The sequence below is a fragment of the Limulus polyphemus genome, unplaced genomic scaffold (genome assembly GCF_000517525.1).
Source record: "Limulus polyphemus unplaced genomic scaffold, Limulus_polyphemus-2.1.2 Scaffold1642, whole genome shotgun sequence".
Classification (NCBI taxonomy): Eukaryota; Metazoa; Arthropoda; class Merostomata; order Xiphosura; family Limulidae; genus Limulus; species Limulus polyphemus.
The window spans coordinates 139,836-156,730 of record NW_013667252.1 but is presented as its reverse complement, the minus strand read 5'-3'; the positions used below and the strand labels follow the sequence as shown (position 1 = coordinate 156,730).

Below are 16,895 nucleotides of genomic sequence, written 5' to 3'. Positions count from 1 at the left end.
CAGATACTACAACTGTATCCTTTCTCACTAACTGTAATACAGATACTACAACTGTATCCTTTCTCACTAACTGTAATACAGATACTACAACTATATATTTTCTCACTAACTGTAATACTGATACCACAGTTTCATTGTTTTTCTTCACTGTGATAAAGATACTACAACTGTATCCTTTCTCACTAGCTGTAATTCTGATACTATAATTTCATTGTTTCTTCTTACTGTGATAAAGATACTACAACTGTATCCTTTCTCACTAACTGTAATACAGATACTACAACTATATATTTTCTCACTAACTGTAATACTGATACCACAGTTTCATTGTTTTTCTTCACTGTAATAAAGATACTACAACTGTATCCTTTCTCACTATCTGTAATATGGATACTACAATTTCATTGTTTCTCACTCACTGTGATACAGAATCTATAACTGTACAGTTTCTCTTCACTGTGATACTGACAATAAAACTGAATTATTTCTCATTTCACTATGATACAGATACTAAACCTGTATTGTATCTCACTCATTATGATAGGTGTGCAACCATATTGTGTTTTTCCCTCGCTGTGATACACATACAACTGTACTGTTTCTCACTTAAATTCATACAAACTACAACTGTACTGTTTCTAAGTTACTTTCAATTTGATACAGATACAACAACTGTATTGCTAATGACTGCTATCAACAGTGTGAAGAATGATTCAGTGATAACCCCTGTGCTCACTAAGTGTCATTGACGGTTAGAAAAAAAGGAGAGATATGTGTAAGTTAAATTTGATGTAGCTAGTGATTTTAAAGTAAAGAATAATTTGTGTAGCTGCTATACATATTAATTTCACATGATGGTGGAGGACAAAGCAGATTATATTACCCCAATTCATAATAAACTGAAAAAATACATGCTCAACATTACGTGAATTTGCAACAGACTTAAAAGTATAATGGATCTAGTAAGTACTAATGGTGAGAATGTGGCCTCCAGTTTAAATGTGTTTACCAAATACAAATCCATTTCAGAAAAATCTATGAGATATTAATGATCAACAAGCTAAAGATTTAGATTATACAAGTGGATAATTATTGGTTTGGATAATCAAATGTATACATTTGTTAGTGAAGGAAGCTTTGATCATATGATGAGAAAACACAATCACTATAAGTACCACATAAAATGTAATTTTCTGAAAAACCTACTTCTAGACAAATATGAAACATGCAATTTGTGGTTAGATTTCAAAGGTTAAAGCCATTTCCCTAACAAGATCAATAACAAACAACAGTATAATTAGCTTCATCACAAGACCAGATCACAGAACAAAGATTTACAACACACTGTTCTTAATGTCAAGAATTTTTCTAACATTCTTAAAAACAAACAATACAGTTAGCTTTATCAGAAGAATGGATCAAAGAATAAATATTTAGAACAAATATTCTTAATGTCAAGTATTTCTCTAATATTACCAACAACAAACAATGTAGTTAGCTTCACCAGGACAATATGTCACAGAAAAAAAATTTGCTGTACACAGAAAAAAATATCAACCTGCTACTCTTAATGTCAAGCATTTCTCTTACATACACAACAGCAACAAACAACAGTTTAATCAGCTTCACCAGAACACTGAAACACAAAAAAGTTTTACAACAGTGTTAGCAAGCAGTATTCCTCACTAGGGCATTGATTATACTTTCTATCAATGAGCTACTGTTCTTTTCAATTGGAACATTCTATCTCTGCAACAACTCCACACAAACCAGCCAAGCAAAGGATTTACTAAAACACGCTTCAGTAGACAGACATGGGTGGACAGGTGTTACATAGACACCACTGAGATAATTCATCATTACCAGCTCTGAGATGTTCCCAGGAGGAATAAACACCAGAATTCTCTAGGATATGTGTAAATCAGCACATACAGAAAGTGTAAAGATTAGTCTGAGGGTGAAGCTGATAAATCTGTCAGCACCTATCTGAAGACTATGGTGGACAAGAGCAACAAAATTCTACATTAGGTTGGTCGAGCATTCAAGGTTTTTTACAAGCAGCACAAGAATGGAGCTGGAAGCTATAAAGCAAACTTCCTATGGACTTTTGAAAGCAACAAACTGCAAGTAGACAATACCATCAATACAATACCTGTAACTGACTCACATGAAATGTTTTGGTTATTCCCTTGTTGGATGGCAGAGAGCAAAGAAACTGTGTTGTAAGACAATCAATGTGCAGGATGTATGTGCAGGGCCATGCAGTGGTAACATTGATAAGCATGCATGAGAAGTTAATTTATCAAGTCCAGCACATCTCCACCAGCAGCATACTGACCACCTCTGCATTATTAAGTTCAAATCAGCATGCACTGAAGCATCTGTTGAAAAACAGAGTACTGTATGGTGTAACTAGGAAAAGCAAAAGATAAAAAAATCAATAATACAAGAACCATACACAGCCAGAAGAACACAGGTGACATTATTACTGGCATTCTATTCTACCTCCTCTGAGATAGCCAATCTGGACATGAGGGGGATAGCACATGGCAGCACAACCTGAAGGAGTGTCACTTAGTATTCTACTCATTGTTACAGAGAATAAAAATAAATACTGAAGTTAGTTTGCAATATTCAAAATAAATTAAGCTTCTTTTTTAAACCATTAGAATGATAATGCCAGATCCAAAATATAAATATTATTCTAGTAATATATGTGACACAATGAACATTGTACGTGTCTGTTGTAATGCATGTGCTAGCAAATAAAAATGAACGTGCAAATTTTTGTGTTGGTAATAGTAATATAACTGTTTTACAGAAATTAGGAATTTAAACTAAAACTAATGGGAATTTACATGTGCTTATACTGGACTATGAATATCAGAACTGTTTTACTTCAACAAATCATCATTTCAAACAAAATTATCCAGTGTAAAATACTCTGTGAGGCATTTTAATGCTTCGTTTAAAATTGGCTTTTTATTATTTTCTATTAAAATAGAATATTTGACTTACAGAAAGTATGTATATGAAAGACTGGAACAACTAAAACCTTTCAAACCTCAATTCTTACACTAACATATGAAGAAAGTATAAACTTACTAAGTTCATGTGTTTCTCCTTCAAAATTTTTAACAACAACTACATTTCGACAAGATGGGTGCTGAGAGAGTTTAATGGCAGCCACCACATAAAAAATTTCACTGATCACTAAAGTCCATTTTGAGTTAGTTACAAGAAAAGACTAGCATTGACACCTCTCCATTTCACTTGTTTTGAAGTGGGGTGTGAAGAGGAGTTATGCAATCCAATCACTGTGCAGTGGCCAAAGGAAGAGAGGGAAGAAGTTGCTTCTCCAAATTAACTTTCTTCACATACAACAAAGGGAAGGATCTGGCTGAAACCTCAAGAAAAACTGTGTTCTCCGCAAATGAAAAGAAAGAAGGATAATCAAGAAAATGAGCCTGAAGAGATGGAGGTGAAAGAAATGTTCAGAATGCTAATGCAGGAAATTAAACTAATACATAAGAAGCTGAAGAAAATTGAAGAGTGGAAAGAACATCGGTAAAAGAAGATAACAGACTTAGAGGAAAACGTCGTAAGTATGACCAAGGAAATCATATGCCTAAAAAGTAAAGTTGAAGAACATGAGAATCATTCAAGACATAATAATATGGTGGTTAAGGTACTTAAAGAACTGGACCAAGAATCTTGGGAGTAATGTAAACAATTAGTAAAGAAAGAAAAGATGAAGATTAAAATAAACAATTTTGAGCAAGTGTACAGAATACAAAAGAAAACACAAGGAAGAAACAGACCAATCATAGTTAAGTTTAGTGAATGGAGAGAAAAGGAAAAGTTACTGATGTTAAGTGAAAGCTGAAAGGGACAACCATATATTTAGATGAAGATTATGCACTGAAAACAAGGAAAATCCAAGCGATGTTACTTCAGATGGCCAAACATGCGAGAGGAAAAGGAAGTAAAACAAAGTTGGGATTTCAGAAATTGTGCATAGATGGGAAATGGAGTAGAGGAGAAGAAAAACTCATCGAAGAGGGAAAGGTTGAGAGCTTGATGCAAGAGGACAAATCAAAAGATGTAAGGAATAGTATTGGCCATCTACCAATGAATAGAAACTAAAAAAAATGATTGAAGCCTTCAAAGAAACTAGGAAAAGACACGCAGAGTGAAATATCAGCACCAGAAACAAGGGAGTGCAAACTTTAAACAGAGATAAAATGAGAAAATAACTTTCTTTGGAATGTGGTAGGACTATATAACAAAAATGGTGAATTTTTGGTACCATATTTATAGTTTTAACATTATTGCATTAGTTGAAATGTGGGTTGAGGAGAAATGAGAATCAATATAGGGGAAACAACTTAATGATGGATATAAAGGGTATCTTAAGAAAGCTGTTAACTCTCTTACTCCGGGCTTGGTCCCAGGGACCAACCTCATAACCATTTTTTGCTTGTTATAGTTTTCATACCATAACTTTTAGTACAGTAAGCATATCTTCAGAAAATTTTGCAGATAATTAGTAAACACTACAAGGCTTTTGTACACAAAATATTTTATTAAGTTTTAAAATGTTTTAAGTAATGATTTCTTCTTGCATTTTTTCTTTTTGAATGTTAACTATACAACATGCAAAGTAATTTTGATTTTAAGATTAAAAATCCTTTTATACATCAGAACATTGTCACATTTCACATGCAAAATCTTTATAACCTTCAGACAGTTATCAAACTTTTTAGAAAAACTTTATTTTATCTGTTATTTTCAATATTGTATCTCTGTATTAGGAAATAGTTGTAAATTACACTTTTTTGTTCTAGAATAACTATAAATTATAACATGAAAACACAAATATTTATTTTAAATAGTTTGAATCTCATAACATTACATATATACATATATATATATTATTTTATTGACCTTTTAGCTGTGTCTGACTAACATTACAAAAGTTGCAGTGATGTGATGCACATGCACTCATGTTAAAGTATCCAATGGTATAAAATGGCCTTTAAAAAGTGACCTGTCTTGGTTTTGTTCTAGTGGACCAGTATTTTGTAAAATACAGTCACATTTTGGTTATAATACATTATACATATGTATATATATATCATTACTAGTAACAAGTAAGTTCTTAAATTTTAGTTATTTTTCTTAAAACATAGAACAGTAAATAAAGAAGTATAGAAAACAATGATTTCTTCCACTTACAAACTTTGTACTCGCTTGCCATAACTTGCCTCGTCAAATTTCGCACATGGAGGATGTAAAACAATTTTTTTGGATTTTATGTATGCATTTTAAAATAACAAAAAATCATAAATTACTATATCAATACCACAGAATTCCATTATAATTTATCAGGCTTAGTAACTAAGCTGTATTTGGGTCCAAAATGATATATACTTCAAGCTCCACTATCTCCCACTTTTCCGCTTTGATTCTACCACGAAAAGGAAGGTTTTCTCATGTAAGCACTTCACCAAGGCTGAGAAAACCATGTGAGGACATTCTGAGCTTTTGACTGGTTATACAGATGTCACAGAGTGAAGTAGGTATATGTAAGCAAGTATTATCAAAAATGGAAGAGGTGGACTAGGCTAACTTATATATGGATAATGAAACTCCAGAAAACTAAGAGACAAGATGCAGCAGTATCTGTTCCTTAAGATACCTACACTGTTTCTCACTAGTATTAGCAATCATCACAGAAGTATCAGAAACTATATCAAACACAGATGTTTATATCTTAGAATTAATTTTGTGTCAGCAGAGAAAGTCCAATAAATATTCTAAATTATTACTAAGATTTAACTAAATGGAATATTCTCTGTTAACTTTCTCAACACTGGCCCGGTCAATTTGACCAGCCATGTCACCTCTTTGTACTCGTTCAAAGTCTTTATAGATTTGATACTACTAGCTTTTAATATAGTGTGTATATCTTTATGAAATTTGGCAGTCTTTTAGTAAACATTAAAAGTCTTTCACATACAAAAAATACTTATTTTTTATTGTAAGTATTTTTAATAAACTAAAACTGAAAAAAAAGATTTGTCCTTGAATATATCAAGTATTTGTTTTGAATAGTTTAAGTGTAAAGTGATTTTCATGTTAAGAATAAAAATACTTTTCTTCATCTCAAAAATCTCAAATTTCATTTATGTAATTTCTAAAACCTCATAAATACAATTTCAAATGTTTGTTTTCAGAAGAACTTTATATTTTATCTGTTATTTTCTCTACCCTAACTCTATACAAGATTGGTCAATTTGATTGACCTCATAACCCCCAAAAAATAAATCTAAATTACCCTCTTTTTCTTTCTAGAATGACTTCAAATGTAGTGTGAAACTACATTTGTTTATCCTAAGTAGTTTTAAAGTTTTAACAATATACATCTATTTATAATTAAATTTTACTCTTTTATTGCCCTTTGAACCATGTCTGACTACTATTTGTGCCATAATAAATTGTAAATTGAACATATGGGAATTTCCATTAAAATGCAAAAAAATTGAATAACCCCTGTGTTTCCTCTATATGCCATCACAGTGAAGAAATAGGATATCAACCTATACTATCAAATTTCTCTATCCTCTGCAAGTCTACCACTGACCTGGAATTATTGATCAAAGAAATCCTCCACATCAAGCAGCACTCTCCAACTCTGAACAACATGCAGTCTTCATTTAAATTATACATTTTTTAATATGTTCGTATTACTAATTATATTATTTTGAAGAATTCATAATTACCAGGTGTATCTTCTAACCCAGATTCAATTTGTTGGAAATCTTCTTGAAATTCATTTTCCTTTTTCACGCCCATAACATCATCTTTTACACTATTTAGATCATCACCATTATTATCACTGAACTGTGAAATAACCTCATCATGTTGTAAAGCATCATACTGTACAGTGTCCTCTCTGGTCTGAAATATAAAGATTAATAGTGAATAACAACACTAAAGTAGACAAATACATATAGTCTCCACAGTTTATTACATTAAAAACACTGATATAAAAATAGTATTTTCAAACTGCGAATCTGAACCTGAGAGGTTTTTTTGAAAAGAACAAACAATTTATTAATAAAAACCGTATTCCAGTGAGAAACATTAATAGTATCCAAACTTGCCATTTTTTAAAGCACTGTACTTATGTTTTCTTGGAGCAGCCATCACAGAAGATTCAAAATAATCACAAAAGTTAAAATAAGCACTGCCATAGCAACTGCAGTTCTCTCCAACCTCAGTAAGATGAGAGACAAAAGTGCAGGACAACAAAGGTAAAACTCCTCAAGACAACTTTCATCTCTGCAACACTATATGGATGTGATACTTGTATTTAATCAGCCAAGACAGAAAAGGTAACTTGAATCTTTGTAAACAAATGTTTTTGGAAATTACTAAAGATCCCCTACACCACAAACAGGACTAATAGATATGTAAAAGCAGAAACAACAGCAAAGATATAAAAGTACAAACATCTAACACCTGCATTGAAGAGACTGAAGTTAAATTGGGTTGGCCAGGCTACATGAGCAAGATGCCTAAAAAAAAAAACCAATCTGCAAAGTTGACTAAACGGAAGAAGAAGAAGGATCATCCTAGGACAACAAAGATGAAAATCCTCCAGATTAATGTCCTCCACAGCTCTGTATTGGTTGTGACAATTGTATTTTAACAGCTGAGACAAAAAGGATAACTTAGATCTTTGAAATTCAATGTTTATAGAAATGTTATAACTTTCCTACACTGAAAATGTATTTTCAATAGGTACTTACCTCTTCTCATATAAATAGCTATTCTTGTTCAGTGCTGCCCTCTATATGATTAAAAAATTTTGCGCATGCCATAAGCCTTCTGTCTCCCATCCATTGGAAATGATTGATTCCAATGTGTCTCTTATGCAAATCATCATGAGTCAACCTTCCACCAATAAGAGTGCAACATACTCTCATGATGCATGTGACTCCCTCTGTTCAATTCTACCAAACTATCACTTCGAGTTTTGGCAAAAGATGGAAGTGCCAGTTTTCAGTGGAGAGGAAGGATTAGAAGAGTGAAATACATTTTCAGTGTAGAAAAATTATAATATCTGATATGGTACATTACCTCCTTTCACATAAATAGCTAGAATCCCACATTGAATAGATGGAGGGACTGGTATGACGGAAAGAAAGAAACATCCAGATGACACTCCCTAAGATTAGAAAGTCTGATTCTAAGATCTGATGTGGGGAACCGCACCACTTCTGAACCATGTATACTCTTCGTACATCATATAAAGATGTCACATATATGGGCAGAAAACAGAGGAGCACATCCAACTGGGAGAGAACTATGGCTGGAAAGTGATTCGAACCATGCAATATTTATGAAACTCAATCTCAGAAATTATATAAAAGTGGGTAAAATGAAAAGGATGTGCCCCTAGGTGTACAATGGCTAGGGCGTGATGGACCATACACGTCATGTCAACTACATCTAAAACCCATGCCGCTAAGAACCAACATTCATACGGGGGTAGAATGAGGATCATACCATTGGTAATTCAACTACAAACTAAAATCCAGCCATCTGCTGTGGGTTGGACAGAGGATTATACCATCTTCACCTCAAGTTTATGAGACAGGAGGGAATCTAGTACTCTCCAATCCCCAATTCATGAATGGGGCACATGTGAATATGATATATTGATAGATCAATCCGGGAACCCGACATCTGGTATTAAATGTAAATATAATGTAAAACATCTCCCTCAACAGTGAAGTTTACCAGAACCACCTCAAACATCCTCAGAATAAGAAACATCGAGAGATAGCAGAAGGGAAAGAACTGTAACAATCCGCAATTACTTCCACCGTGACCCACAACACTGATGAAGTATAAATGATGGAAAAATAAAGACATCTGTAATACATGTGTGAGGTTTTATATTGACTGGTTTCATTGTAAATCCAAAATCCAGCCACTGGGAACCAGCATCCGCATGGGGGTAGGATGAGGGTTCCCAATCGAAGGGGTGAACAACAGTTTTCATGGCTCACTCCCATTTGTTTTTATGTTTCATATTTGAGAATATCATGTCATCTACACCAGCAGAACACCACTGTCCTACTCTCAACTGAATGGTTTTATAGTCATTTCTATATCTTGTTTGTATTTCATTAACCCATACAGGAGGATGCCTCCACAGTCCACCACACCAGCAGCTTGCAACTGGAAAGTGGTAAGGACTCTCAAACTCCACAAGAAGAAAAGGGGGTAAAACATGGTGGACGGAGGAATGACAACACCTGAGACAGTGCAATGGGTGACCACAAAACCATATTTTTAAAAGCAGATCATACCAATTTATTCAATACAAGGCATGGCAGGGATGGGCAGCTTTACCCATGTAGTCCATAGGTTGGTATGGTCCAGGACAAGCAAACTTATGAAGCAATTCTGTTGTAAGGATAATCCTCCAAATGATTTTGTGAAACACCCCATCTCTGCAGTGTGTGGCCATGGAATTATAATATGCAAGTTGGCATGGCTTGACAGTGCAGATTTGAACAGTTAAAGAATACCTAGTCAGGTACCACATGCCACAGAGTAGGATCCAAACAATGAGCATTAATAAAAAGGAAAAGAGCCCTTGAAAACGAAAAATAAGAAAAAAATAACTTATTCAGTCAAAATCTCTGAAATTCTAGAATGGCTATAGCCGGAAGATGATAACCTGAAGAGGAAGAAAACCACAATCTGATCAAATAATGAGAAATTAACATATCATGAGTAATCCACATGCCCGATTGAAGAAGAACCTCCAAAAGACAAAGAAGATGAAATGCCAATGAAAAGGTAAGGTGTCGAAGTGGGTGAGAAGAAACTTAAAAGAAAGTACGGGAGGAAGATGATAAAGAGGAAGAAGCCAATCAAATGAAAAGCTGAACCCAACTGGAGAAGGAGAAAGAGCACGAACAGAAGATGGCTGCCAAGGAAGAAATGAGAGGGAACAGACACCACAGTAGGAAGCCATGCAGGTAATATAACAGAGAAGAGCATGTACAGCACATAGAAGTCTATCCAGATCAAGGATAAAGGTGTGAAACAGAAGGAAGGGATAGCAGCTAAATCCATTTGTGTTGAGGAAGGGCAAATGAAACAAGCTAGAAAAGAGACTAACCATTGGGAGAAGCCAAATCACTTCGCCAATGACCAGAGGAGAACCAGGCGTGAAGACGGAGGACAGAAAGGTCTGGATTAAGCAACGGTGACTGAGGGTGGCAAAGAAGAGATGGAGACAGAGGAAAAGGTAACATAGGTGGAAGTTGGAGCTGGAGAAGCCATGGAAACCACAGCTAAGATGGCCAGGAAAGAGCTATCAGAAGGACTGAACATGGAGTGTCAAGGATGAACAAAATTAAACAGAAAAGAAGGAGATTGGAAGAATAGACAATCCTGGTTGGAAACACTGACAGCCAGAGCAAGAAAACAAGAAACTGAAGACCAAAACCAAGACAATTTGTAGTTAAGAGATGTAGCAAAAGCCTCAGTGTGAGAGTACCCCATTGAAATCAAAGCCACTGGAAAACAAAACAATCGAGAGACCACTCCATTGGATAAATTTTGTCTGGACAGGAATCTGATCCACAACAAGAGTGAAAGCACCTGGAACATGACACGCAATGATAGGAATATTGAGCGTGTGGGCCCAACAAGAAAATCCAATGTATGAATATAGAGGGATGAAGAACAGGTGCTGCCCTAGTGATTGAGATAAGCAATCACTGAAGAAAAGTTGGAATGGATCATTACCTGACGATTTCTGTCCAAATGGAGAAAATGAACCAAAATATGACCTTCAGTGAGAAGCTCCAGGATGCTGATAGCATGAGACCTCACAGCCACAGACCAAAAACCTTGAATCTTCCAGCTGATCAACTCATGCCCCCATCACTGAAGAAATGCATCCACGAAATGTGAATAACTGGAGGAAGAGGAGGAAGCAGGACACCCGCTGACACGCGAGTCATATCTAACCAACAACACTGATTGACGACAAGGGCAGGAGGAAAGATAGTAAAAGCTGACAAAATATCCCTGCAAAATTCCACTGGTTGTGAAAAGCTCATGAAAGAGCCCGCAAATGAGCCTGATTTAACTCTTTCAGCATGGGTTCAGTCCCTGGGACCAACCTCGTAACCATTCTATGTGTGTTATAGTTTTTAAATTACTTAGCGTATGTTAAGGAAATTTGGCAGGTTATTTATAAACATTACAATACTTTCATATGGAAAATATAATTTTTTTATTAAGTCTTAAGGTTTGTTAAGCAATGTTTTTCTCATGCTTTTTTTTCTTTTTGCATGCTGCCTATTCAACATGCAAAGTAATTTTCATTTCAAGATTAAAAATACTTTTATGCATTAGAAAATTTTCAAATTTCACATACAAAATCATTATAATGTCCAGATACTTATCCAACATTTCTTAAGAAAAACTTTATATTCTATGTTATTTTCACTAACAAATCTCTGTATGGGTTCAGTAGATTTGACCAATCTTGTAACCACCATAAAAAATTAGGAAATAAATATAAATTATGCCTCTTTCATTCTAGAATGACAACAAATTATAACATGAAAACATAAATGTTTAAATTATATAGCTCAAATCTTATAACATCATACGTTTATATATAGTTATTATTTCAATTATATTGACCTTTCAGCCATGCCTGGCTAACAATACAGAATTTACAAGGACATGGCACGTGTGCACTGTTACTATATCCAATAATATAAGACTGACCTTTAGTATTTACATAGTGACCTGCCTTGACTGGTAGACTAGTATTTTGTAAAATACAGTCACATTTCAATTATTGTACATTATATAAGTATATAAACTATTACTATTTAGAAACAAGTTAAACTTATTTTTCTTAAATAAAGTAAATAAAAAAGCAAAACAAACAATTATTTCTTCTAGTTACGACATTTGTACTTGGTTCCTGCTTGATGTAGGTTGCTAAGCCTTTTAAAAATTTTTGCACATGGAGGATATGAAACAAAATAATTTTTTTAGGTTTTTATATATAGACAATTAAATAACCAAAAAATCATAAATTACTACATCAATACCATAGAATATCCAATATAATTTATCAAGCTTAATAACTAAGCTGTATTTCAGTCTAAAAAAATATGAAATTTCGAGCAGACTAAAGACACAACGTACCTCCTTGAAATCTTGGTTTGAAAAATGAGATGCCGTTCTAACATATTAAAATGGCTGAGAAAGCCACTAGGGGACATTCTGAGCTTTCAATTGGTTATTCACATATTATATATTGAAGTAAGTGTATATAAGTTACCATTTCCAAAAATGGAAAGAGGTGAGCAGGGCCACTGTGTTTGATTCAGTACGTGAGCGATATCTCAGCAAACAGAAAAGATATGAGGTTCTTATTTTATATTCAAGCTTGTCAATAGTGGTAATTTGAGTTCCTAATTCATATGAAACTATAAATTTTGTATTTTGATATCACAAACATCTAATTTGAATCAGTGCTGCATTCAACATTTCACGTGACACAAAAAAATCAATGTTTAATTGTGTTTTTTTAATATTTACTTTTAAATTAAGAACTGAATAATGTATAATACTAAGATTTGAATTATAATCTACAGCTTGATACCAAACTTATTCATAGAGTAGTAGTTCAATGAAATTTTGAATGAGAGTCAACAAACATGATGACATGACCTTTGACCTGTGACCCATCTGGAAAGAGTTAAGGAGATAAAGGCTACCATGAAACATCACATCCCCAAAAGTGATAAAACTTTACAAGCTGTAATTACCTGAAAACCTATAGAATGAAGTTCAAGAGGAGAAGGGCAGGCCCAGCTGAGATGTGTGTAGAAAAAGAAAAACACCTAAATGGACAAGATATTGGATAAGTTGCAGTAAGAACTTTTCCAACTTCATTAACAGATCATTATGGCCACCTACATAAGCAACTGATAAGCATAACAGGTGGAATCATGTTTGGAACAAGCAAACAGTAGTCAGTCGACTAAAAAAAGAGAAAAGTGCAACTCGAAAGCATATAAGTGATTAACGAATGCTCTGAATGCCCGACAAAACATACAGGGCCAAAGTAAGCCAAAGGGCAGTGCGCGAAACAGAGAAACCACCATGTGGAGAATAACTGAAGAGAGGGTCATAAATGATGAAATATCAGGATATGCAAATAATCATTCACGATATTCCTCTTTGTCATCTATAAACCCAGAAAAAAAGCCTACATAAGGTTGAGAAATGACATCAAGATAAAATAGGGCAGATTGAAAGTCAGAATGAAGCAAGACAAATCTAGTACAGGCTGCCAGTCTCCAGTTTGATAACAAACAATCTGGAATAAAAGCTTGGAGAAAGATGATGAACAGGTGCAATGGCCTGTACAGACATAAAATGTTGTACCACCAAGTCATGGGGGAAGAAAAAGGGTACCAGGGACAAATAGGGCAGGGAAAGAAATAGTAGGACAAGTCCGTCTCTGATAAAACCCAAAGAACCCATAAAACTGTAATGAAAGATTGCCAAATGGTAATAATATAATATAAAAAAGCTCCCACTGGACTGGAACTCTCTGGTTAGTCTCAGGTACTGTTGGCAACATGCCCATCAACATTGAATAAAACAACAAAACGAGAAACCCTGGAAGGCGGACAAGGACAGGTAGATAAGGACCAGGACATCAAAGGAATAGGGGTATTTGTGGGTCCAACTGCGACAGACATGCAACCAAAAAGGAAAGGGTCGAACATTGATGCACAGATAACACACAAGATTCCAAAGCCTCTGATATATGATCGAAAACATATCACCAAAGAAAATACAGAAATCCCCAAAAGAAAGAGGCAGCAAATGTACCCATGACAAGGTCACATCATGATCCATAAAATCCCAACTACAGTGAAACCATGTGTGTAAAGCAAGAGCCAAAGATGACAAACAAGCCAACATGAAGGTAATAAGGAATCACAGAAAAATGGGAAATTGAATAAAAAATAACATACCTGAGAAAGCATGTCAAAAAATGCCATATTAAACCTTGCTGATTCTTCAGGAGGGGTATGGAAGAACATGGCAAAATCTGTGGGTGTATCAAATCAAAGGCTATCAAATCTTCACTGCCCTGAACAAGTTCACATGTTCAGGAGGATTAAAGGGGCAAGTTCAGGAGTAGAAGGTTGACCCATATGATAAACAATCTCACAATGGATAATTGCACTATTTTCACAGGCAGCAGGTGAGCCCGTCTTCCCAACCTGCAGCCTGTGAAAATAGTTCTAGAGGTATAACACCCTAAGTGGAAACATGAACCTCAGAATTCATTGTACAAATATGTGAATCAAAACAAAAATGTTTAATAGTAAAATATGACAAGTGTGAGAAAAAAAACACTGGGAAATTAAGTTAAATTAAAAGATTTATTCAATGTAAAGAAAAAAAATAATGAAGAAATCCCACTTTTTAAATTAAACTATCAAAATCAGAAGTCACACACAGAACTCCAAAAGAAAAAACATCTGAACATGAGTACAGCCAAACGACAAGTGATAGTTCAGTAGAATTGAACAGAGGGAATGACATGCATCATGAGGGTATGTCACACTATTATTGCTGGAGGATTGACGCATGATGATTTGCATGAGAGATACACTGGAATCAGTCAATTCCAAGGGAGAGGAGGTACTTTTGTAGTATGCATAATTTTTTTTCACATATAGAGGGCAGCACTGAACGAGAATAGCTATTTATGTGAGTGGCGGTAATGTATCATATCGGAATATTAGATTCCCTATCTTAGGACAATAACTGAAAAACATCACTTAGATAAGGAAGCCACAGGCAACCATCTTAGGACAACACAGCACAAAAACATCACCACTTGGATAAGGAAGCCACAGGCAATCATCCTCGAACAACACAGCAAAACAACAAGTGACTAAGGAAGCCATGGGTTTACAGTTTTATCTTCCCTGCGTGTCATGTCTGCCCATAACTGGAAAACTGCTGGATCAACCGTCATCAAACCTGAAAAGTACTGTTACGTCTCCGTTTGTTAATTAATTTTCCGTAAATTCGTTCCCACGAAACTTTAGCGACACAAGTCCTTTCTTAAATATAACTGGTTTATTCTTTCTGAATATAATTTTGCGAAACACTTAATTTCAACAGTCACGCTATAACAAACGCTATAATTCTCAACTGCTCGACTCCAACAATACGTAGTTCAATTACACATTCATTGTTCCATCACGTTGTGACCGTCTTATATATACAAGACTAACACATATCTAGTAATCTTCCGACAATTCATGAAGGTTCGAGAAGGACGAGGCGTGATACTAGTCACGTGACCTTGCTGACGCAACACTGCCCCCTCCTTAGTATTGTTCGTCCCGAACAATAGCCACTTACATTAAACCAATAACAATTAACATAAGATAGCTTCATCGAATCAGCGGACGTTTTCAAGTTTGAACGCACTTGATGGTAGATATCATCTATCCTTTCCGATAACACTTTCACAAAATCTGACACATTCTCAGGTAACTCTTCATAAGGTGGGAGTCCCTTATGCTTGGCTCCCCTTTTAGCACTACATGTCATGCACCATTCTTCCACATCTTGTCTCATACCTATCCAGTAAAATCTGTGTCGTAGGCGACTCAATGTTTTCTTAATTCCGAGATGTCCTTCTGTTAAAGTATCATGGGATTGACGCAGCACAACTTCCCGTAACTTTCTCGGTATAACTGTTTGCCAAGTCGTCAATTTCCCATCTCCGGAGAAGAATACCATCTTCAAGCTTTAACTGGTCCCATTGTGCCCAATAGTGCTTTGTCACAGGGCTTAGACTAGACACCTTCTCCCAAGCAGGGCACAAAACACTTGCTTTTAAAAAATCAATTATTGGCTTAAAATCTTGATCTTTCTCCTGCTCTGCTTTAATATCTATACCTGGTTCCACTTCGTCATCATCTACTTCTTCAGTCACTTTGACTTCACCTTGATGGCACCTAATTAGTTCAACCTCTCTTTTAACAGTTACCGGAACTTGGCCTTTGTTGTTCCCAAACATCATTTTATCAAAATCAATTACAAACTTCCTTGTCAGTAGATAGTCCAATCCTAATATGCATTCGTCTTCAATGTCAGCCAAGTATACTTTGTGTCTGTCCTTTATGCCCATGAGCTCGATAGTTACCCACACTGGTCCCCACAATCTTGTAGAATGTCCTGTCACACCATAAAGCTTCTGTATGGTTTCTGGTACTCCTTCATGATCTAACATCTTGATGCTCACAAGGGTTTGCTGAGATGCAGAATCTATGATAAAGTTGCACCTTTGGCCATCCAGCTTTCCTGTCACATAGACGCTGTGTGTGCTTGGCATTTTACACCTAGCTGTAGGGACTTTCATGATGGGGGTTGGTGAGTGTCCCTCTACACCAACCACTACTGGTCTCCTTGAGGCTGACTTGTTGGTTATATTCTTCCTACACTGGCTCCTCAAATGTCCGTGCTTTCCACAGTTCCAACAACCTTTCTGGATACCAGCCTTTCCTGCTGTGGCATTTCCCCTGTGTTGAAGTTGCCAACATTGAGCTCTCTTGTGCCCAGATTTGTTACAGTGCCAGCAAAGTCCCTCAAACCTCTCTGAAAGCTGACCAACCTTGGTACCTCTGTGCTGGACTTAATGTAGGATTCAAATTCGAGTGCGCTGGCCATTGCATCCTGAATAGTAGAGGGGTGTGCTTGCTTCAATTGTATCTTTAGTGGTGGACTGTCCA

At 35.4% G+C, this 16,895-nt stretch overlaps 1 protein-coding gene across 1 annotated transcript in view; it reads right to left on the bottom strand.

Moving 5' to 3' along the window:
• LOC106464411 (zinc finger protein 234-like) overlaps window positions 1-16,895 on the bottom strand; it is a 51,856-nt gene that overhangs the window by 4,857 nt on the left and 30,104 nt on the right. Inside the window, exon 8 of the mRNA XM_022392106.1 lies at window positions 6,786-6,963. Coding sequence (XP_022247814.1) covers window positions 6,786-6,963 — 178 coding nt within the window. The remainder of the gene's footprint in view (window positions 1-6,785; window positions 6,964-16,895) is intronic.